This window comes from Rhipicephalus sanguineus, chromosome 1 (genome assembly GCF_013339695.2).
Source record: "Rhipicephalus sanguineus isolate Rsan-2018 chromosome 1, BIME_Rsan_1.4, whole genome shotgun sequence".
In the NCBI taxonomy this organism is placed as follows: domain Eukaryota; kingdom Metazoa; phylum Arthropoda; class Arachnida; order Ixodida; family Ixodidae; genus Rhipicephalus; species Rhipicephalus sanguineus.
In genome coordinates this window covers 14850444-14874216 of record NC_051176.1, presented here as the reverse complement: position 1 = coordinate 14874216, position 23773 = coordinate 14850444, and the positions used below count along the sequence as shown (strand labels likewise).

General features: G+C 49.2%; 1 protein-coding gene across 1 annotated transcript in view; it reads left to right on the top strand.

Moving 5' to 3' along the window:
• LOC119389531 (cysteine/serine-rich nuclear protein 3) overlaps nt 1-23773 on the top strand; it is a 382433-nt gene that overhangs the window by 252777 nt on the left and 105883 nt on the right. The window contains exon 4 of the mRNA XM_037656849.2: nt 16307-16555. Within this exon, the coding sequence (XP_037512777.1) occupies nt 16307-16555 (249 nt within the window). The remainder of the gene's footprint in view (nt 1-16306; nt 16556-23773) is intronic.

Sequence of the window (23773 nt, the reverse complement as noted above, 5' to 3'; positions counted from 1 at the left end):
CAGACAGAGGCAAGCTCAAATCATTTCCCCATTTTTATCCACGCCGCCACACCCTCGCCGCGCCGTCAACGTCCTCTTTTTTTACCCTCTCTTTCGCGGAGCCGGCGCATCCGCAACGCTGAATGGCTGCGACGCGCGGTACCTCCCAGTCAGGTGACCCTGACGTCACGAGAAGCGCGCGCAAGCAAACTTCGCGCGGCTCACGCACGCCATGAACCCTCCTGGCGTGTGTGTACGGGCACGGCCGGTCTGGAGGCGCCGCCTCTAGACCGGCCGTGGTACAGGTGTGTGCAGGTGCATGCGTGTTGGTATGTGCGCCTGCGTTTGTAAAGGGGTATTCAGACGGGGGAGAAATGCTCGGGGGGTAAAGGCGGAGCCTAGTGACGTCAACTCGCGAGGAGAAGTCTCCACAAATGCCCCCCACTCACACGGACGAGGCAAACGGAGGGGGAGACCAGTGTTACTAGACTACTCTGGTGGCTTGCACCACCCGTTTGACGAGCTGCAGACGACTATCCAGCTGCAGACTGGACACCCACTGCCGCTCTCTGCAGGAGCAAGTGCAACAATGTTGCCAAACAAGAGCCCGAAATTCCGCCACATCCCCCACCGCAGGGGGATCGTTTGTCCATTCGGGGAAAACGTCCCCGTCTCCTCCGAGGAGGCGCGGGGGGGTCACGCCCACTCGCTAATCCGTGACGTCGCGGTCACGTGATACGCAATCCCCCCGTCTTCCCCGAGCATTCCTCCCTCGTCTGAATACCCCTTAATGTACTGTCGGCCGCAAAAGTTTGCGGGATCTGCAGCGCGTGGCGGAGCGACAGAAAACTGCATTGCTGCGTCACCTACCGTGATGGGCGGGTGTTGAGGCTATCGGCCTCGGCGATTAGCGACGGCGCGTTTAGGTAACGTGCCTGTCGGATCTAATCGCGGAGGCTGCGGCCGATAGCCTCAACACCGGCCGCATCACGGTAGGTGACGCAGCGATGCAGTTTTCCGTCGCTCGGCCACGCGCTGCACATCCCGCAAACTTTTGCGGCCGACAGTACGTACGTGTGCGCACGTGTTTGCGTGTGTGTGAGTGCATGTGCGCGCCTGTGTGCGCGTGCACTTGTGTCCTCGCGCGTGCTCGCACGTATGTGTGTGTGTGTGTGTGCATGTGTGCGCCTGCGCACGTTTGTGCATGGCTGTATTGGCGCGTGTGTATGTGCTCGACTGCACGTGCGCTCGTGTGCATGTATGCGCGTGCGTGCGTGCCTATAAGCTTCCCAAGCAACGCTTAGCGGCGCTGCTGCTCTTGACTGGCAGCGCCATCTCTGGCAGAAAAAGAGAAACTGGGGTGTTAGCAGCGCGCGTTTTCCCTTCTCTCCACCGCGTTGCCGCTCGCTTTGCACGTGCAGAGCTCTCGCGGTGCACTTGCGCCGCCTCACAATGTACCGCTTGCAGTGCGGCTTCAAAAGGATTTTCAAGCTTGACTGGCACTGCCGAAAAGCGAACTTGATAAAATGAGAAAGGCTCGTCAATCACGTTAACGGTGAAGAGCAGACGATCGATGACAACGACGCCCAACTCAGCGCGAAATGCATTTCCCAAGTCGCGATTGCACCGTGTAGGACGTATACCTCGAGGCAAGTCTCATTCTGTCATGTTAAAGATGAATAATGGTCCACATGCACTCCGAAATGAAGCCGTACACGCTATCGATGTTCTGCGGCGTGGACTACGAATCATATGTTTGTTGTTTTGATATGGCATGCTTACAGTAGCAGCCGTGTACTTTCGTGAACAAACGTTTGCGGCGTGCGAAAAAAAGATTATACGGCCATGGCACTGCTTCCTGAGAAGGTTAGAGTCAAGTCCTCCGTGCCGCTGGAGAATCACCCGCCGATTAAGATGCGAGGCAGCTAGCTGAGCTTTAACCACTGTGAAGCAAGATGAACTGCTCGCCTCGTTTTTTCGGCTCTCGCGTCATGCTTGCAGTCTCTTTTTATGATATCGACTTGACAGGCGTATAAAACCTGCTGCGTGAACGCGGCTAGAAAATCGCACAAAGTCAGAAGGTGGTTACTTCAAGGTTGCAATTGCAAAGCATGTATTAAGTGCCAGTTATATTTAGCGGCTTAAATATATATATATCACCCTTATAAAGTGACAAAAACAAAGCAAACCTGCAGAACGATGTCAAAGCTTGCTGCAAATGCACAGACGTCCGTTCCGGCGTGATCAAGCAGCCTTCCCGACGCGTGAAATGCAGGCGCCGAACTACTGACGATGTGCCGAGTTCAGTTGAATTCAACCAACCGCGCAATGCTAACGGTATAACGCGAATGTGAACGTTCAACAACGACTGGTAGGTCTCACGAACACGGGGAATCGAAACACAAAGTTGCTTCATCTACAACCGTAACTGGACTTTAACAATACGAGAAGACAGCGAGTAATCATTAATGTAGTCGCTGCGTGCATGCGCCGCGTTACTTACCGATTCAGGTAGTCGGAACGAACGAAAGCGATGAACTCAGACAGCCAAAATAGAAGGCGAGACAGCGCTGTCAGCTATCCACGCTTGCCGCCTTTATTTCTCGTACGACACGCCCGGGAACCGATACAGTTTAACACGTGAATCGCGTGTCTTGGTGTTGTCTGCACTGTTGTGGCTGGCCGCTAAACTGCAATACTTCGGGCCACGCTTGCGCTTCCGCGGGGTCGCTTCTGCCATCGCTGAAATGCGCAGCTTCGCACAGCAAGCCTCTCGGTTCAACGTACCCAGCAGAGGAGGCACTGACCCAGCTGACGGCCCCCCAGTTATCCGCACCAAGAGAAGAACGCGTGCGCACGTGCGCTACCGCTACCGTGAAAGGGGCTGAGTCGGCCGCGCCGAAGGTTCAGAGCTTTCCGACAGAGCCGCAGCGCGGCTGGCGCGGCGCTGTCGTCGCGCCGCAAACTTGAGCTTGGGTTCCCTATCGCGTGTGTATGTATGTGCGTGCCTGCCTGTATCGCATGTGTGTATGTATGTGCGTCCTTGTCTGTACCGTGTATGTATGTACACTGTCGTCCTCTATGAAAGGGAACACGCGAGTGCATGGCCTGCGTTCTGCGGCGGCCGACCGTCGATGGGGAGAGTCTGGCGAATGGGCGGGGCGGTGGCGGCGCGGCGATGACGCTGTTCACGTCACCGCCACGCCTCCGCTACGGCGGCGTCCTCCATATATTGGCCGCGAGATCGACCTATAGGTGGCAGCACCGTCGCCGCGTTAGTGTGGAGAGGCGACCGGAGGCGCGTATACAAATGCACACAGCGGCGCTTCGTTGTGAGCGGTTTGAGCCGATTGTCGGCGAATAAAATGCGTTGATTGCAGCTTACTGGCAATATATACGCTCTTCATTGTTGAATCGATGCGCGAAGATCATCCAACGTTACTATTACTAGTGAGAGAAGCGCAATCTGCCGATGAAAGGATGCTCGCCCTGGATGACAGTCTGCGCTTACGCACTATATGATGCTTTTTGTTGTTTTCTCTGTACATGTTAAGCTTGTATTTTGTGTACTACGCACTGCAGTAGCACGTCTGAACTGCTTAAGTGTTTACTTCTTGTTCACTTGTATACCAGCTCATATTCCTGTGCAATGAGTCCAATAGCACTGTTCACGCGAATACACATATACACGCAGGTAAAAGTTTAGCACAGAGCTTTCATCAATTGATTGCGTGCACGACAGTGATGCAACAAAGGTCCGGTTGTTTTATGGAACAAGTGTCTTTTCTTTTTTTTTCGAACTAATAATGTCCTCTGCCTTCCATCAACTTATAACAACTCCACACAAACGCTCAAGATAATGTAAAAAGAAATGATGAGGTTTTGCGTGTAATTGTACGACATAAACTTAAGGCACGCCGTCGGGATTGATTTTGAACATCTGGGTCCTTGCAAGTGTACCTCTAAATCTAAGCACATGGGTGGTTCTTCATAAACTTGGCTCCAGGTTAAAATTGCACGTTGCAACTCCGTTTTATCACTGCCGTGTTATTTCATTGTCTGTTTTTTCATTTCTTTTTTTTAGGGACAGTTTGAGTACCGAAGTCTTAAACTTCACTTGATAGAAATATTTCGCTGTAGTGGGACCACGACCGTACAATAAAATGACATCTTATGCACAACTAAAGCTCATCATGAACTGGAGTGCCGCAGTTATACACAACGTGAAAGTGCATGAGCCTCGTTTTTGTTTACCACCGAGTCGCTAAAACGCTGCATTCACACATTGTTTAATGTTCCTCATGTTTGGGACTATTCCAAGCGCACTTTAGGGTGTGCTTGAACCAGAAAGCGGCACCAACACTGAAGTGATTCTGGCGAACGAAGGGTACGACACCAATACACAGCCCTCTCAAAAGTCGCACTCACTGATCTTATTACCATGCGCATGCAGCCGAGCAAGTTCATTTGCTTGTGTACACTATGTTAGGTATACGTGCGAGCAGTTAAATTCGCGCTAACATAACAAAACAAACCGCCATTTGAGAACGTGCAGGACGTACGCGCACATGCAAACACGACGTGGCTAGCAGACGACGCAAGGAGCAATCCACACTAGGCGCGCTTCAGCCAGTAGCCGCCAGGCGGCGACTCCGCTCGATCTCGCGGCCAATAGTCTTTCCGCGCGACGAGCGCACGGCTGAGGCTATGTACGCACTGTTCATTCGTGAAATCTAGCGCTCCTAAACAAATTGCGAAAGCGAAATTGTGCAAGAACATTGTTATACAAATTTAATGAAGAATATGGAGTGAATTAGACGTGTCCAAATCCTCGTGAAACTGAGTTGTGCACGCCGTTTCGAGTCGACGACGTTCTACGATACGCGCTGTGCTTTTAGAACGCAGCTCTTAGGCGTCTGTTCCTGCGTTGTTCGGCATCGCCGTTGGCGTAGTCGGCGTAACCGATAGAGCGAACGAGGACGAAAGACAGCGAACGTAGATTCTGTCGCTATCACGAGCCACTGGCCTCTAACATCGCTTTCTTACTCCGTCATGCGGGCTCGCCCTTCGGTCGGAGCTCGTGCGCATGCAGGGCTGGTGGGTGCGCTGCTACTGTCTCGCTTGTCTTGACGGGGATGTCTATGACGCCTGCAATGCACAGAGTGGCGTGCGTAGCACTCGAGCACTGGCAGTTTCTGTGGCAATATGTAACGAATGTTCCAATGCGGATAGCCAGAAATTCAAACACAGTTCGCGTTGCCTCAACACAAAGCTACGCTCAGAATTAGCATATGAGGGAGTATCGTGATCATCGGTGACTTTTCGAGCTATGAAGACCTGTGGGTTTGCGTCTATCTTGGTTTTTGTAAATGCCAAGCATTTCTTAGCGAACTTCTGCGACTTTGAGCGTATCTATTTGTCTATCTACCTATCTAGCCGCCTACGAATTTGTGCTCTCCTGGCCGTTTCGTTCATAGGGTGTATACCAAAATTGGTATGGCATAATGTGACTGTATGACAAACGTAACTGACTGGTCATAACATGAAAATCATGACATGCATGTCATGTACAGCATGATTTACATGCCACAGTCTTGGTGTTCTTGCGGCCGTTTCGTTAATTTGATATATACCAAAATTGGTATGGCTTGACAAGAGTGTATGGCGAACATAAATAACAGGAGTTATGAAAATCATGACACGCATGTCATGTACAGCACGACTTACATACCACGCTCATGGTGCGCTGGCGGACGTTTCGCTTGCTTGATATACACCAAAATTGGTACTGCGCGACATGACTGTGTGTAGAACATAAATAACTAGAGTTAATGTGAATATCATGACACGCGTGTCATGTACAGCATGACTTACGTGCCCCGCTCATGGTGCGATGGCGGCCGTTCCGCCAGATTGATATACACCAAAATTGGTATTGCGTGATGTGACCCTGCGACGAGCATATACAGGGTGTTTCAGCTAAAAAGCACCAAGCATTAAAAAATTAAACATAGGTGCTACGCATCTCCAATTAGTGCAGTATTGTTCTGAGTCATATAGAGCACGTCAGAATATTTTTTCCACTTCGCCAAGCTCGGTAATTAACAAAGATTGCTTAATGAACTTTTTAAATAGTAACTCTAGAGAAAAGTTTTTACTACAAAAGTTGTAGCACTTGTACAGAAATATCGAATTTTTTAATCTATGTTAAGATAAGTCCCCTGCTTAATTTTTTTGCGGCCTTTCTTTAAAGCGCGCGAATTTAAAAAAAAAATAGCACGTGACTGTCGCCTAACGCGCGGCGCTTTTAGTGCCCTCAAATGTAAGTTGAACGAATTATCAAAGGCTGCTCAGCGCACGAGGGTCGACTGAGCAGGCTGCCGGTGACTGCGATGGACGCTAAATGATGATAGAGGTGTACCATCCAAAAAAAAAAAAAAAAAAAAAATCTACGAAAGAACGGCGGTCACGTGTGCGTGCATCTTTTATGTCGGTCCTGCACCACGCTGTCACCCTTGCCCCCTTCCGATGTGTTTCTTCACTGGTGCGAAAAAAGAAAAAAAAAGCCTACCCTACATCAAATGCTACCTACGGTCTCAGGTAGCATTTGCTCCGTGGCTGCCGCTTTTTGTTGAAGAATTTTTATTTGTCTTTGTTGAAACGGTATGCTCATTTTGTCGCTTAACGTCCATCGCAGTCACCGATAACCTGTTACACCGATCTTCGTGCACGAAGCAGCCTTTGATAATTCGTTCAACTTACATTTGAGGGCACTGAAAGCGCCGCGCGTTTGGCGGCAGCCACGTGGTATTTTTTTAAAGTTCGCGCGCTTTAAAGAAAGGACGGAAAAAATTAAGCAGGGGAGCTATCTTGACACAAATTGAAAAATTCGATGTTTCTGAACAAACGCTGCAACTTTTGTATTGAAAACTGTTCTCTAGAGTTATTATTTAAAAAGTTCATCAAGCAATCTTTGTTAATTGCCGAGCTTGGCGGAGTGAAAAAAATATGACGTGCTCTATATGGCTCATAACAATATTGCGCTAATTGCAGACGCGTAGCACCTATGCCTAATTTTTTATTACTTGGTGCTTTTTAGCTGAAACACCCTGTATAACAGGTGCGATTTTGGAACATGTCAAGTGACAAGTGTTACGTGAGAATCATTGCATACTACGCCGGAAAAGTCTGTGCACGTGTTCTGGCAGCAAAGCAGAAGATAAAGAAGTGGACGGATTGCGTGCCGGTTCATGATGATGACAATTTTTATTCGCCACTAACGGGGATTCTCCAAGCTTAAACGACCGTGCTTTTAAAAGAAACAAAGATACCAGCGCACGTAATTGTATTAAGGCCACAAAAGCGCAAAAGCGGGCGTACACAAGCGGCTTGGGGATCTCGAGCCCTAAAATTCCCTCTTAGAGAATTTTAGTTCCGGGACCCCAAAGTGCCTTGCGTACGTAAGCCCCTTACGTTCCTTTGTATAGTCCATGGGTGCGGCTGTGAGTGCAAGGGAACGTAAGAGGGTGAATAAGGAAGCGGCTTGGAGTCCTCGGCACTAAAACTCTCTAATAAGAGAGAAAAAAAAAAAACTCACAGGGTCCCTTATGCATTCGCCTAAGACCACTCGAAGGCGAAAGCCGTCTTCATTTTCTTCACTTGATGTACTGTTCCTCACGCCCCCCCCCCCCCTCCCGAAAGCTTTGTGACCTAACATTGTTTTGCACTGCCTCCAAGATCGGAGGCACTGCAATCTTTGTACATCACATCTGGTCATGTGCTGACGTCAACGCGTGAAGTCACGTTATTCGACGTCATGACGACGTCACAATCCTTGGTCGTATGGTCACGTAATTACGTGATGATTTTTGACATCCCTCGTGTTGACGCCGCCGACGCGGGACGCCGGCAGTCAATTTTCGCGTTTGCTGAGGCATCTCAGGTTTTCGTCAGAGCAGGTGCAGGGCCCCCAGTAGGCGCGTGTTAAATGAAAAGAATACCTCGTTCGGCTAGTATGATAGCGGACATCCAGTTGGTTTACTTTACAAAATCATTTTTCTGCTCAACTTCTTCGCGCTCTATACTTCCTAATCACGAAATTTCATCGAGCACATAAGGGCCCCTTCCTATAGTGGAAGAGCTTCCTGCACGAGCACAGACATCGTACACTATACGTGCATGACGAAAAAGCGCAAGGCACATTCGCTTAGCACAGAGGCGCGGATTAATGTACACGCGCGAATTAAACGTGGAACTGGTAGCATGTACACAAGCGGTAACACAGCGGTAAATGACACCATTGACAGCCACAGAAACGCAGACCACATAACGTACAACACATGCCAGGTAACCGCAGCAGCTGACGCGCGGCGGCACTAACCTGTGATATCGAAATAAATCTTCCCCTCACAACATCACGGTAACACCCCAAGCTCGTGCTCAGAACGCGCGATAAGTTACGTAAACGCAACACATCACGCTTGACACTTATACAGGGGTGAGACAGCTGCGCATATTGCGCATTTTTGATTCGATTCCGTTTTCCTGCACCAAGCTGCTCCAAAAGCATAAAAATTGCAAAAATTGCGCCGAACTGCGCCGAAACGGCCCCACAATCAAGAATTTTCAAGCCCGCGTCACTTTCAGCGTGGGAAAACGTAACTTTAGAAGCAGCGCCAGGGATACGTTCGCAGAACACGTTAACGCGCCCAAGCGTGTCCTTCTACGCGCCTTTGTAATAGAGGCTTCCATAGTGCTGTGATAATCGCCTCTGAGCGGTTGTAAATATGTGTAGTGTCCGAGCGGTAACGACGTAGTGTCCGAGGGGTAAGGTTTCTCGGCGCTCGCGACGCATTTTTGAAGGCGGTCCCTCACGAGGTGGCAGCAAACGGTGGCGCAGCGCGCTTTTGTTATCACCTATTAAAAGCGTGCGGTACACTTGACGCTACGCCCCCCGCGCAGCCGAGCAGATAGCTGAAGGCGCTTTATTTTAGGCAGTTTTCGAATAGCGTACGCTAAGTTAGTGTTAGCGTTTGCGGCCCGCTATTTCCGTCACTTAACGGGAGCCCGAAAGCGGTTAGCGTACGACGCATGCGCAGTTGTGGGAAAAGCCAACGCAAAGCTTTGCGTACGCTATTCGAAAGCTTCCTGAGGGTTCGCCCTTCAGGGAGGGCAAATATTAATCGCAGCGCCCCTCCTTCCGATTAAGTCAAAGTATGGGCGGTATCGACTTTGCCCCCCCCCCCCCCCCTTCGTGCGCACGCCTATGGGGGTGGTCATACTGGCGCGTTCGTCGGTGGCCATACTGCTTTTGTTCTTTCCTGATGTTACGCGCGAAGGCGTCGCCGCAATCGCGTGCTAGTCGGAATCATTCATTGACCGTTCAAAGACGTACTGCTATATGACTATACAATTCTTGTGCAATCAGTTTTTATTGCGATAGCAATTATATGGACAGTCTCGAGGGGTTCTTGCCGTCGCCGTCATGTCCTTCCGGTATGAAGTCCAAATTGATAAGATCACCCCGCGAATTGTATGTTATACAGCGGGTAAAAGCACGCGAGCAGAGGCGACGTACGCGGCCGACGCAAACGAGCCGGCCCATTGCCGTCGCTCGGAGGCTGCATGCGATAACATCACCACGCTCGGAAGGCCTGCCGTCGAAGCAGACAGGAAACGCCCCGCCCGTTTTTAACAAGCCTTAAAAGACACGAAGACGCGAGGGGGGGGGGGGTGGAGTGTCGCGCGAGGAGCAACTTTGAACTTTGCGCGGTCGCGATCACTGGCGCGCGCGCGCGCGCTATCTCGAAAGCCATCACAGCGGGATTTTTTTTTATTATTTGAGAAGTGTGATGTTTTTTCTTTTCTTATTTTCAAATGTAAAGTGAACTTACTTGGAAAAACTTTTTTTTATCTATTTCATATGTTGTTACCAGGTTTATATAAATTGCGTGGTTTGTAAAAAGGTAGTGTAGTTCATACCTGGCAATAATCTGTTAAAAAAAGCTTTCTCCAAAGGCTCTTTGAATGTTATGTGTATTCTAAGACGATTAAAATATGTGCTTGTTCCTCCAAGTTACTACAAATTTGTTTTTTCAAGCTCCAAAAACGACATAATAAATGCCGCTAACTGCTCCCAAACAAGGTTCTCCTGCTCCTAAATTGAAATTTTGCTGCTCCCAAAACTGCTCCCAAATCGATTTCAGCCGTCTCACCCCTGCTTATAGCGTGATCGCTGCAAAATTTCAATCTGCCCAAGCGATTGGAAAACGAACCATAAAACATCTTTTTTTCAGCGTGACAAAATTATTTTTAATGTTTGTGCACCTGAAAGGGCCCCATTGAACAACAAGTAGTAAGTTTGTGTTAATGGTACGCTGTTTATAATACCAGCAATATTCAAGCTAAATACTCAAGTACGTATCTCGCATAGCACGGAGCAGTCGGTCGGGGTCCATTTGCTGCGTCTGATGTTTCTGATCCAAAGGCGTCGTCGCTTCTTCGGAAGCTTAAAAAGGCGGAAACCCTGCGCGCTGCTGTTTGAACAGCCAACCGCGCAACAGCAGCCCATCGCACGAAACAAACTGACGCTTGAATGCGAGGAGCAGTCGCCATGAATACGTGTGGCTTCGCACAAGAGCTTCGTAATCTACGCGCGCTCCTCAGCGATCGTGTAAGTGCGGCACGCCGGCGTCTCTCCGTCGCGGCAGCGCCGGACTCCGCGCCGCGCTGTTGCCACTGCCGCCCGCCGCCGTCGGCGAGGAGAGAGGGTTTACGTCACGAGAAGAGGGCGGTGCTGGGAGAGCGGCGAGATGAAACAATCGCCAAACTCTCCCGAAGGGTATATATGGCTCTGTGCGGCGGTGCGGCGGCTGCCTGCAGCGACATCAACCAATAACTAAAGGAAGCACTTCCGCTTTTGGCGTCTTCTATTGGCAAACAAAATAATGAGTCATGACCGGTGCACAAGCGCTGTTAGATTACGCTCCCTCTCTGCTCGCGCAACGGGTGATGCTTGCAGCACCTCGTCCGCAGCCAACAAATCAAGCGCGGTGCGCGAGCATGGTGGAAACGTTTAGTGACACACCTTCGAAAAAGCAAACCACAACAAACCCTCGCCTATATAGCTCTCGTTTAGGCGAATGGCAACTCGCGTAAGCCGAGAGACAGAGCTGCTACCTTTCGACCGTGCTCGCGCACCACGCTCGATTTGTTGGCAGCAGAAGACGAGCTGCAGGCATCGCCCGTTGCGCGAGCATATACCCAGACAACAGTAACACATCTTCAGCACGTTTTCAAAACGTTCTCGTGAGGACATTGTGACGTCCCGAAAACATGCTCAACTAGTCTTGATGGAGTCCAAGAAAGATACTATTGTCCGGCCTCAGCATGTCTTTTAAACATGCACAAATGTTTCACCAGGGCATTTCTGGCACACTTTCAGGATTCATTGAGGACTGAAACATACTCAAATGGTCCACCAGGACATTTTTGGTCCAATTTAAGGATTCATTGGGGAGTGAAACATACTCAGTTGGTCCACCAGGGCACAACTTCAGGATTTAATGGGGACTGAAACATACTCAATTGGTCCACCAGGGCACAATTTCAGGATTTATTGGGGACTGAAACATACTCCATTGGTCCACCAGGGCACAATTTCAGGACTTATTGGAGACTGAAACATACTCAATTGGTCCACCAGGGCACAATCTCAGGATTTATTGGGGACTGAAGCATATTGATCAATTGGTCCACCAGGACATTTCTGAACATGCAGCGTACCGACTGGGCTACACACCAAGATTGGTTGCATGCTTAATTACTGGATTTTAGATTTTACTTTTACACGAATTTAATGTTAGAGCACAGTTATGTACCACTGACTAGTTAGTATAAGGAATGTCACATAGTATAGAACAGTGTCGGTGCCTATGCAGAAAATGCACATGCAAGGTACGTGGCCGTGCCACCTGCTAAAGCAAGCACAAAAACAATATGTTTCTAGGTAATACATTTTTATTTCGATGCCTCCAGCAAACCATAAAAACTCTTCAAGGGATGAGCTCGGCGAGGCATTCGATGAAATGTTCATTCAGCTGAATAATCTGACTGTCCTTCCGGTGATCCTAAAAGAAAGTCAAAAATTTTCATGAGGACATAATCACAGTTGTCGAGGGTACCACCGTAAAATCCCGAGCAAGCGCCGTCCCTACGTCGAAGGATAATTCGACAAGATTTGGAGAGTGGCACGCTTGCTCAGTGATGAATCAAAATTCAACATGGTGGCGGAGGAGCTGTTAAGAATAAGGAATGCACACCTGTGCTAATGAAATGCTTTAATGATTATGCATGTATTCACCCTCGCCGGGAGAATGAAAACAGTGAATGAAACAGTGGAAATGGCGGGAGAGGGGCGCTTGCTCGGGACTAATGGCAAACCGTCAATATTGAAGCAAAGGCTGAGTTCGTCAGGCAAGTGTGTACAGTCCAGCAGAGTTTGCCGCAGTCCTGCCTCAAGGCCAAAATGGCGAAACTTCCTTCCTGCCATCTCTCTGATGTTTAGGACCCTACCTGGAGTTTGCAAGAGCGTCCTAGCAGTCGACGGTAGTGACACAAAACAAGTGTGGCTCCGCAAAACTGACAGCAGTGACGTGACAGCGGCATGCGGGCACCGCGATTCAACCGCCCACGCTTGTAACCTTTGTTCTTGTTCTTGTTCACCTGCAACTTTGGCTCACACCCACTGTGGGGGATTGGCCAAGACTTGAGTGGTTTTATAAATGTTATAACCTTTGTCGGAAGTTCACATTGCTTTCCTCGTCGTCAGACGTAATGGCTCCACTAACTTGGTCGTAATCTGCACTCTGCACATCGCTGCTGTGGCGGCGTCGCTGCAGCGGCGGTAAGTATATGCTGTTATCGCGCGAGCCACCACTGATCGGACTACTTACTGGCCCTACAACATCCTGATACACCACGTGTAGTACATCACCACTAACAAAGACGGCGGAATCGCCACATAACTCAGGAGCATGCGCTACCGTCTGTTCATTTTGCCGAGTCCCTTCGAATTGATGCAGGGCGCGACCACTAGAATTGGTGTCGGGCAGGGACTCGGTCGGACTTTGAATGCGACACGCCGGCTGAGCGAGGTCATTGTTCATGCTCGCAAGCTGAACAGACGCATCGACGCGGCGTTTTCGCTCGCGGCGAAATAGTCGTTCACTGCTCTCCGCCATCACCAGAACACAAAAAGGTGGTGGTGGTGATTAGAGGAAGAAAAAGACGCTTGGATCGAACTCACCGATATTCAGTCCGGCATGCGCCATGTCACAACCTCTCCGTGAAGACACAGTGTGGGCCCGCGGGGACTGCTGCTGGAACCCTGGAACCACCAGGAGGCAACTTTTTTTTTTGGTCACAAGGGTCACAGTGTTGCCAGCGGTCGAAGTGCGGGAAATTTAAATATATGTCACCGAATTTTAACTTCGCGAAGCGTATTTTCCCCTTAAATTGGACTTTTTAAACAAGCAATTAATACATCGCATTACCCTCTTCTGAACAAGGAGAAACGTGTCCGTCGGCAATCATAATTATGTCACCAGACAAAGATGTTCTACATGCAGTCAAATGGTGTTCATTGCACAAATGTTGTAATTCCCAGTTCAGCGCAAGCTTGTTGCTGTCCCGAACACGTCCGCATGAGAGCACGTTTAGGATAATCCTGCAAATGAGGTCCTGAGGACTTACTCAGAATGCTGCCAAGCGGACGAAGACGTTTGTACCTTTTGAGGATGAGCATAAGATGTCGACTGTTGTCTGGGTAGGGAGCGTAATATAACAGCGCTTGTCCACTGGCCATAACTTGTTATTTTGTTTGCCAATGGATGACGCCAAGAGCGGGCGTGCCTTCGTTAGCTGTCGCTTGATGGCGCTGTAGGCAACCGCCGCATAGAGTCCGCTGCAGAGCGCAGGCCACGGGCTCGCGTGTTCCCTTTCATAAAGGACGACAGTGTACGTGCATGTGGGTGTTTGTATCGAGTGTGCATGCGCTTGTGTATGTATGTGCGCGTGTGTCTGTATCGCTTGTGTATGCACGTGTGTATGTATGTATGTATGTGTCTAGAATGACGTGTGTATGCGCCTGTGTATGTATGTGCGTGCGTGTCTGCATCGCGTGTGCGCGCGCGTGTGTATATATGTGCGTGCGTTCGTGTCTGTATTGCATGCGCGCGCGCGTGTGTATGTGCGTGCGTGCGTATGCGCGTGTGTATGTACTGCGTGCGTTTGTGTCTTTATTGCGTGTGCACACGCGTGCGTCTCTGTATCGCTTGTTTGCGTGTGTGTCTGTATCCCGTGTGTACGCGCGTGTGTTGTCAGTGTGGCGCAGTTGCCACTCCGGAATTTGAATGACTCTGGAATCATTCCACATTTTCGCGACCCCGGAATGGAATGGGGACAACGCTTGGAGGAATGGAATGGGAATGGAATGAAGCGCCTTTTGCACGGAATGGAATGTGAATGCAATTACGTCTTTTTCTGAAAATACCTTGCCACGATGGTCTAGTGGTTATGGCACTCGACTTCTGACCCGAAGGTCGCGGGATCGAATCCAGGCTGCGGCGGCTGCATTTTTGATGGAGGCGAAAATGTTTGATGCCCGTGTACTTAGATTTAAGTGCACGTTAAAGAACCCCAGGTGGTCGAAATTTCCGGAGCCCTCCACTACGGCCTCTCATAATCGTATTGTGGTTTTGGGACGTTAAACCCCAGATATTATTATTTTTCCAAAAATAGAGCACGTTCTCGTCTACGTGCTTTTTTTAAACTTCAAACATTAGTAAGTCAGAGCCTCGAATGTAACAGTAAAGCAGTATTTTTAAAATGGCTTGGCTGATTACAAGCACGGTCCACTTATAAGCAACGCGCCTACGATATTTTCTCTCCTTAATAAACTGTGTTGCTCTGAAGTTTGTCTCTATTCTTCGCGTAACTGAGGATCTATGCCGTTGGTATCTGTCGTGCGGAACTACGGCAGCGGCGTGTGTATATATGTGTGTGTGTGTTCGTGTCTGTATTGCGTGTGTACGCGTGTGTATGTATGTGCGTGCGTGTCTGACAGCCACGTTGGCACAAAAAGGCTTCGGGCCCACTCATTTCGGCCAATTCAGTTTAAGTAAACCACCATAGTCCTTCTTGGCTACCTTCTTTGAGCTCACCAAGACCACGATTATGAAAGAAATTCTCGTCTATCCTTTATCTGCTTACATTATATGTGCCTAATACACTTCCGCGTTGCGGACAGCCGAAACGACGACGGAGAGGTAAACCGCTCAGCCGCCAGTTGTTACACTAATTTTTTCGAAGCGCTTCCGTTTGTATATAAAGGAGTGTCTTAAAAAATATATTTGTCACTTTGTTCTATCGGAAGCCCACTTTCGTCACGACTGTTTCTTAAGGGACAGATTCTCATTTAATGCTTCAAGGGGACGATTAAAGAAGCGTGTGCAGTAAAATTCTAATGCGGCTGCAGCGAGCCAGTGGAGGGTTCCGCGTGCCATGCGCACCGCGCCGGGAAAAATCCGAGGAGAATTGAGGAGTGAAAGGCGCGTGCGGAGGAGAGTGTCGCTACTTTCAAGATAAAAGGGCTTTACCTGCGTCAGACCAGCGGCGGCGCGGCAGAACTCAGTTGCACGCGATGTCTCCTTCAGTAGGCTTGGCTCTGCGCATGCGCGGCTGTGTCAGGTGTTGCCCAGCTGCTGCACAGCTGGTTGCTAGGCAATGTTCAATGTTGGTTTCCTATGTTCAGCGTTTTCCTTTGCCTTGTTGTTACGCATCAACAGCACCACCACAATGGTGCTGCGAATACAATGATCACCGATCTAAACTTCAGTGTCGAAGGTGTAGTGCTTGTGTGATAAAGGATGCCTTTGTGCAGGTGGATGGAGCTACACTTTGTCAGCATCGATTAAAAAGAAAATAGATGACTTTCTACTCTAGCTACACTCTTGTATAGCCAGTGTGGGTAATTAAATTGCCTTATAGTTTGATTCCTTTTTGTTGTGCATGGGCTACATGTGAGTAAACATTTATGAAAAATGTAGTAGAGGTGAATCATATGAAAATCTTTTATGGAGGTTGTACTTCCATAAATTTGAATCCGTACAACCATGAGCATGGTTTACGCCAAGTCTTGTTTGAAACATAGCCTCACTCCCATATACCAGCACTGTATTTGCTAGAAAGCGCGTGTAGACAGTCCCAGACAATAGTGCCAGAAGCTGTGTCCAGTTGTGCAGCCTTCCTCACGGCATCTATATTACAGGGTGGCAATTCTCTGCTAGGAGCTGGCGAGGAGGAAGACGACGACGGGGAGACGCTGAGTTACCTGCAGCCTGTGCCGACCCGTCAGCGACGGGCGCTGCTGCGTGCCAGTGGGGTGCGCAAGATCGATGCCCTCGAGAAGGAGGAGTGCCGTGACATTCGAGCATCGCGGGAGTTCTGTGGTTGTGCCTGCAAGGGCCGCTGCTTGCCAGAAAGCTGCTCCTGCTCTATTGCAGGCATCTCCTGTCAGGTGGGGGGGGGTACGTTACTCTGTGGGGATTGTCAGAACAAAAGCTGTCATTGGTGATTCAAGCTCGTAGTAGAAAAACGGTGCAACTTTACAAGGACAAAGGAGGCAGGGTTTCAACACCCTCCCACACCCTGCTGTGCGTGGCTTAGCTGTGTCCAGGGAAATGGGAATCCTGGGGGTTGAGCTGATGCCGTGTGATTGGACCTTTAACATTTTCGTGACTGCGCCTATTCTTGTCGATAGTATGTTAACGATGACTGCAAGTTCAAATTTTGGCGCTCTCTGAGCACATATCAACAGCCAACACCATTTAAAGGGTAAAAGAAGCAGTATTTTATCAGTTTCGCTATTCAGTTTCTTTTCTCACAGACTTTTAAAGCTCCTTCACGTTCGGGGAGGTAAGCGATCGTGGTTTCGGTTACGGTGTCGATGTCGCTCGCGGGTGCTCCACGAAAACGGCAAATTTCAATGGATTCCGATGAATCTGAGCGCCAATCTCTAGATGATGGTAGCAGCACAGACACAAAAGACGACTTCAATTCATCACATTATCAGTACGGACGGCAATAGTACATCAAACCGCCCCGCAACATCAGCAGGTATCTGCCAGTAAGTTTCCTCGGGCCGTTTTATCTCTCCTCAGGCCGTTTTATCGCTGCCGCGTGTTAATGTAAATGTATCAGGTGCATATTGAAGGTCACAGATCTTATCTGCAAGGTATCAACTTCGTTCGGGCGGGAGTTTTTGGCACCGGCTGCAGAAAGAGTGGAGTTTTCTCCACGGAGAAAGCGCGGAGTGGACCTTGACTTAGCGTCCCGGAGTGCCGCGCGGCGGCTTCTTCGTGTTGTTTTTCACCGCAGAAGTCGTCAGAGAGGTGTGTGCAACTACACAAATACGTATGCGTGGATTCATATTTTCGAAAAGCCAACGCGCAGTGAGGCAACCTTTGTTTTACCGTGTCGACAAACTGCTTTTCGCGGTGGCATGATAGGCACTAGTGCGTATATTTTTGTGTGTATGTAAATAACCTTTGTACTTACAGAGCTTATATTTGAAGTATTATTGTATAAGGACTTTGCGTTCAAAAGATATATTATGTTTAACCTGTGCAGAGTAGCATTGATGTTTTTATGAATTTTTATTCTTTTTGTTGCATTGTTTTGGTACTTTTTTTATAGCATTAAAAATAAATCTTTTGTTTGCAATTAATACAGTTAGAAAGACCAATTCTTCCTCTATCATTTGATATCCTGCACTTCAGCATCAATCACTTTCTGTGGCAGGAAAAAATATTTCCTGAACTACCCAAAACAACCGATATTTCCGTGGTCACGAAAGTGTTGAGGCTCCCCGGCAGAGACAACACACCCCTTTGGCCCCGGCTTCACGTAGACTGCATCCCTGGGCTGATCCACCCAGGGGAAATCATCAGTCGCCTTTTCTTGTTTGTCTGTCTTACTTTTAATCTTTCTTGTCTCCTGGTAGGCCTTGTGTGGTTGTCCATCCTTGGTGACACCATATATAGTAACAGTGTACAGTTGGCATGGCAGGCCTTCCTTCAGCACACTTGCTAGGCTCCGTGGTGGGTCACTGGTCACGGGAATTTCTGCCAAACAATTCACACATTTCATGGGATCGTCAAACCCTCGCAGCTGATCGCCCCCCGAAAAGGTGGCGCACCGATACAATCCTGAAATCTCTCCAGTAAACAGGCCCCGACATTTTTTTTTTACACCTTCCAAACAAGCTTGTTTGGAAGGCTGCGGTGACGACATTTTGCGACAGTGCTGCGCTCCAGCCACGCGGACACCCTATTTTGAAAAACACTTCTACATAAGAAGCAACGAAAGAACTTTTGCAAGTCAAATATCAAATTATGGTGTCAGCTTCGCAATCTGACAGAGTTGAGCGGTAATAACTGCCTGAAATTTATGCCAGCTGTTCACTAGAGAGCTGTTGTTTGGAGTCGAGGAAGATTTATTCTGTCAAAAATTATTTCTGAAGGTCCGCCGCATGTACAACGTGTGGACGTGGCCTTCTTGGCCAGTTTCCAGCAGCTTCGGTTTCGCTTCTGTTGTTATATCAGACACAGGGCCGCATCCCGTGTCTCTAGTCGCTCCTATGGCGTCGTCGTCATGCAGCCACGGTTGCACACCTGCGCCGCTCGAAACTATCTTGCAACTGCACCTGAATTTAGTGACGACGAGCTTTGAGTTCGAAGATGACAGCACCTCAGCTTCAAGCTTTGATGACGACAATGTTTTGCGTCAGATTGGGACATTCGCAGCCGTTCAGGGGTTGGTTTCGTTTACGGCCTCAAGTGGTCTCCTCCGCCGCACGTGCGTAGCTGCTGACCTTTGTGCACAATCTTAGAGCTACTCTGGTTACGTGCGAGGTCCACACGTCGCTGGAGCGCGATGTGCTGGCGCAGGCTGCAAAGCTTCTCCTCACGACAAGAAGGCTGCTGGAGCAGATCTCGGCCCCGCACTACAGAGCGGCGCGAGACGTTTTGGGACTGCGCATCATTTAGTTCTCTTTTTTTTAAATACACAGTCAAACTCCGCTACAACGAAATTCACGGGGATCGCGAAAAATTTCGTTGTAGCGAGAATTTCGTTGTCGCGGAAAAAGCGGTAAAGAAAAAGATATGCACGACACTCTTAGAGCAGTTTATTTCCAAAATTTAAAGAAATCGCAAATTTTCGCCTGTTTGCGCTTTCGCACGAGCAACGGGAGAATGCACTGCTCACAGTCTTTGAGGAGCTGCATGGCGACATCGTCGTCATGGGCGCCAAGAAAACTATGTATTACAGTCGATCCCGGATATATCGAACTCGAAGGGGACCGCGAAATAGTTCGATATATCGATAATTCGAAATACGAAATATGCGTATTTAGGGCTTTAATTAAAGCATTGCAGGCCTCGACACAGTTTTCTGAAATCGTAAAAAGCGCGAACATGACGATTCGCTCACATATGCTAAAGAACAAGGCGAGAACTTCTTTTGCAAGTTAGCGCACTTTATTTTGCATGAAAAAAGTCCGTCAACTTGTCTTGCTTCTTGCGCGCCGTGAATTCATCAAGTCATCCTCAATATCATTGAAGCTTTCCAAATAAGTAAATTCAGCAGCGGCGGCTGGCATCTTCAAACCACACGGGTCCATTTCCACAGCACCGACAACGTCAGCTCTGATCTCGGCATCGATGCAGTCAGAAACAGCTACGTCGTTATCTGCACCGATGAAGTCACTTGCTGTGCTCCCGTCCGATACGGCGCCCGGAAACGCTAATAAGTCGCAAAATTCACCGACGCACCATACGCCGTAGTCGGCGGTCATGACACGCCCAAAGTCATCACCTGGCACCAATGCCCGTAAGGAAACAGTGCACGACGGTGCTTTACTTGACGTCGTTCCAAGCACCGGTCATCATTTTTATCGCTACGAGCGGGACAATGTTTAGTTCGACTCCCGAATGACGATTTATCAAGAACAAAGCGCGAAGTACACATTCTGCTGCACGAATAAACATTTCTCCACCGTCGACATGTTGGCGATACCGATGGCACTTGTGGCTTTGCAGAAGGCAGCCGCTACTTTGGCCAGAAATGCGAAAAAAAGCGTGGCCTCTGAGATCTGCATTTTAAAACAGAAAACACTAAAAATACGTCACGAGGTTGCGGATCTCGAAGGCCATGCTTTGCGGGCCCGCATGCCATCATTTGTGAACAGACAAGGAAGGGAATGCAACCATTACAAGGCTGCCAAGTCACTTCGAATTCTCATTTTGGTGCCCTCGGCAATCAGCCTCTTTGAAAAACGCTAGCCCATGTGTTAAAACCTGCGGACCGCGCGTCAAATATACCGGTGAACTGACAAGCGCTGCGCAACGAACTAGAGCAACGCAATTTCGTCACCTGCGCGCGACGAGGGATTGGAACTTATAAGAACGCGGCCGAAAAATGATCTATAGTTGTTAGGAAAAATGCACGTTCTGGGCTTCGGCGCGGGGCAGCGTTTGATATAGCAGATGTTTTGCTGTGGGGGAGTTCGATATACGTGCACACCAGCCCCATACTTTTGCATGGCAAATTCAAGGGGATTTCTCAACTGTTCGATATAGCCAATAATTCGATATATCCGAGTTCGATATATCCAGGATCGACTGTATGTCCAAGGAGTCCATGACGTGCGATGCAGTCACTGGCGTCGGGACCGTGGGAACACCATGCACGACTTCGTCGTCAGATGAATCGGCGGCGGTGGCGGCGCCACGAGCACTCTTGAGGATTTCGGCATCGCTCAGCTCCTCGTAGACGTCCGCGTCACGTCCGCTCAGCGCTACGTTCTCGGGAACAATGCCGGCTTCCTCGAGAGCTGTCCATGCTGTGGCAGTTGCCGCGTCTTGCCCCTGTCCAACGTTGTCGTCGTCAGCAGCTTGTGCATCATCGCTTGGACTAGCCAAGGACATCTCTTCGGGCCGAAACCCCGCGTGCGCGAAACAGTTCTTTACAACTTCACGCCGCATCGACATCCATGCGGCGGCCAACATTTGCACAGCCATGAACAAGTCGACTTTGGTGTCGCGGCCATGCTCGGTGTTCAAGAGGATTCACTGAATAAGCCTTGACCGGTATGCGTGCTTCAAGCTGTTAATCACGCCTTGATCTAAAGGCTGGATCAGCGACGTACAATTGGGTGGAAAAAACTTCACCTCGACGTTTGTCAGCTTGACGTTGCCGTCCAGGTGATGTGCTGAACAATTATCCAGCAGCAAGCAAACACTGCGGTCTTGCCTTTTCATGTCGTTGTCGAACGCAATGAGCCAGTCAGTGAAAATGGCCCGCGTCATCCACGAACGGCTGTTCGCGACGTACTTCACTGGCAGGTTTTTCGTGCCCTTGAAGCACCGCGGCTTGGCGCTCTTGCCGACGACGAAAAGGGGCCGCTTGTCGGACCCGTCCATATTTGCACAGAGCAAAACGGTGACACGCTTCTTGCTCTGCTTCCCTCCGTGGCATTGTTTCCCTTTGAAGTCGAGCGTCTTTGCTGGCAACATTTCATAGAAAAGCCCGGTCTCGTCCGCATTGTATGCTTCGGAGGCTGGGTACTTCTCTACGATGCTGGCAGCGTTCGTCGCGATCCACGATGATGCACTGTCAGAGTCTGCAGAAGCGGACTCTCCACACAGCACCTTCCCGACGATCTCGTGGCACTCTTTAAATTGGTTCAGCCACCCGGCACTTGCCTTGAAGTTTTCGATGCCTAAAATGCAGGCGTAGTTGAGCGCCTTCTGTTGGATCATGTTACCGCTGATCGGTATCTTCTTAGCCCTTGTTTCACAAAACCAGGCATAAACTGCCTTGTCCAGGTCTTCATGGACTGGCTGAGTTGTCTTCTTGTGTTGAGTAGATGTGCCCGATGCTAGTGCCTTCGAGATGCTTGCCTCGGACTTAAGTATCGTCGACAGGGAGCTTGGCGAGATACCACATTCCTCTTCGATGCTTCCCTTTTTTCTTCCTGCTGCTGCCGCGGCGATTATTTCTGCTTTCTGCTCCAGCGAGAGAAACTTCCGTTTCTGGTTCTGTGGCGCCGCCATAGACACTCGCTACCGTTGACAAGGTCGAGAAAAATAAACGCAGATCAGAGCTGACGCAGCGAGGCGAGGACTAACGCCACAGAACCAACAGAACACGTGAAAAAAGACGCACACACAAAGATTGACCGAGCCAGCAGCCAATATCCAACATGTGAATTCGGCTAGGCTTCGGCTGGCCAAACTCGCAGGCTGTCACAGAATCACGGAATGCTGCGCAGCATCGTCATCAACAGCAAACAATGGCGTCCCCCATGGTTTTGCAATGGTTTTGCAGCATTCGGCGGGTTACGTGCGACTTTAGTTGACTTTTGTGCGTTTACGACCGTTTTAGCTGTCAGAAAACCAGAAAAATGTTTAATGTAGAATCTGAATCTGAGCCAGTTGATAAGAATTCCCCGTTACAAACAGCACGAGAAAAAAAACAAAGACGGACAAATGCACAGGACAACCGCTGTCGTGTGTACCTTTTTTTCAATCCGTGGTTCAATCCGTGGCAGAGCGAGTGACTTGTGTCCCGGAAAAATTTCGTTCAACCGGAAGAACAATAAAAAACCTCAGAGGGGATACAGCGCAAGAGAAAACGAGGACAAGAAAGGCGACGCACACAGAGCGCTGACTTACAACACTTTATTGGTAGAAAGGGAAGGATGAACATTTATACACTTCGCTGACATGCGCCACAGCAGGGGCAACAGACGATTTTTTTTTTTTTTTTTTTGAACATTATACATAGAGCAACCATCACTGCGCACACGGGCGTATCACTCATGGTCTGTTTAGATATGATATTTCATGAGATGAAAGTGCTATCGAAGGAGAGCTGATGCAACTGCTATCGAACTTTCTGATGAAGTCTGCCTCGATGATTTCGCGTGTCAACTGCAAAGAATGCCTGGCCAGGACCTCGCTTTTTTCAAAGAAGGGCGCGCAGCCACAGTCACGACAATGAATGCCCAAGTGGCCCTGAACCGTGTTGTACACATTGTTGTGGTGCTCTCTTAGACGGTCGTTAAGCACCTACCAGTCTGTCCCACGTATTTCTTCCCACAGGACAGAGGAATCACGTATACCACGCCAGTGGTACAGGGCACAAACTGCTTTTTATGCTTCACAGAACAGCCATTACGGCTGCCACTCGAAGCAAACTTGCAAAGCTTGGACAACTTCTCCGGTGCAGAAAACACTACCTTAACGCCAGCACGTTGCCCTACCCTCTTAAGTTTGTGGGACAGATCATGTATGTACGGAAGTACAGCAAGCTTTTTCTTTTCAACGTGCGCAACTGGTACACGGTCATTTTCACCACGTCTGATTTGTTTTAACAGCTTTTCCGCCACAGCCGAAACCAGAGCCTTCGTATACCCTGCAGATACCAAGCGGCTAACCTGGGCGTCAAAACTTTTTTGCATCGAATGCGGACACGACCTTCTAAGGGCATTGACGAGGCACACATTCGCTATTCCTCTTTTTACTAATTTTGAATGAGCGGAATGGAATGACAGAAGTGGTTTTCCGCTCCTCGGTTCAAAACACCAACATACATGTTCGCTAGAGAGGCACAGTTTGATATCCAAGAACCTTAAGTAACCATTTTCGGGTAATTCGTGCATCAGCTTCAG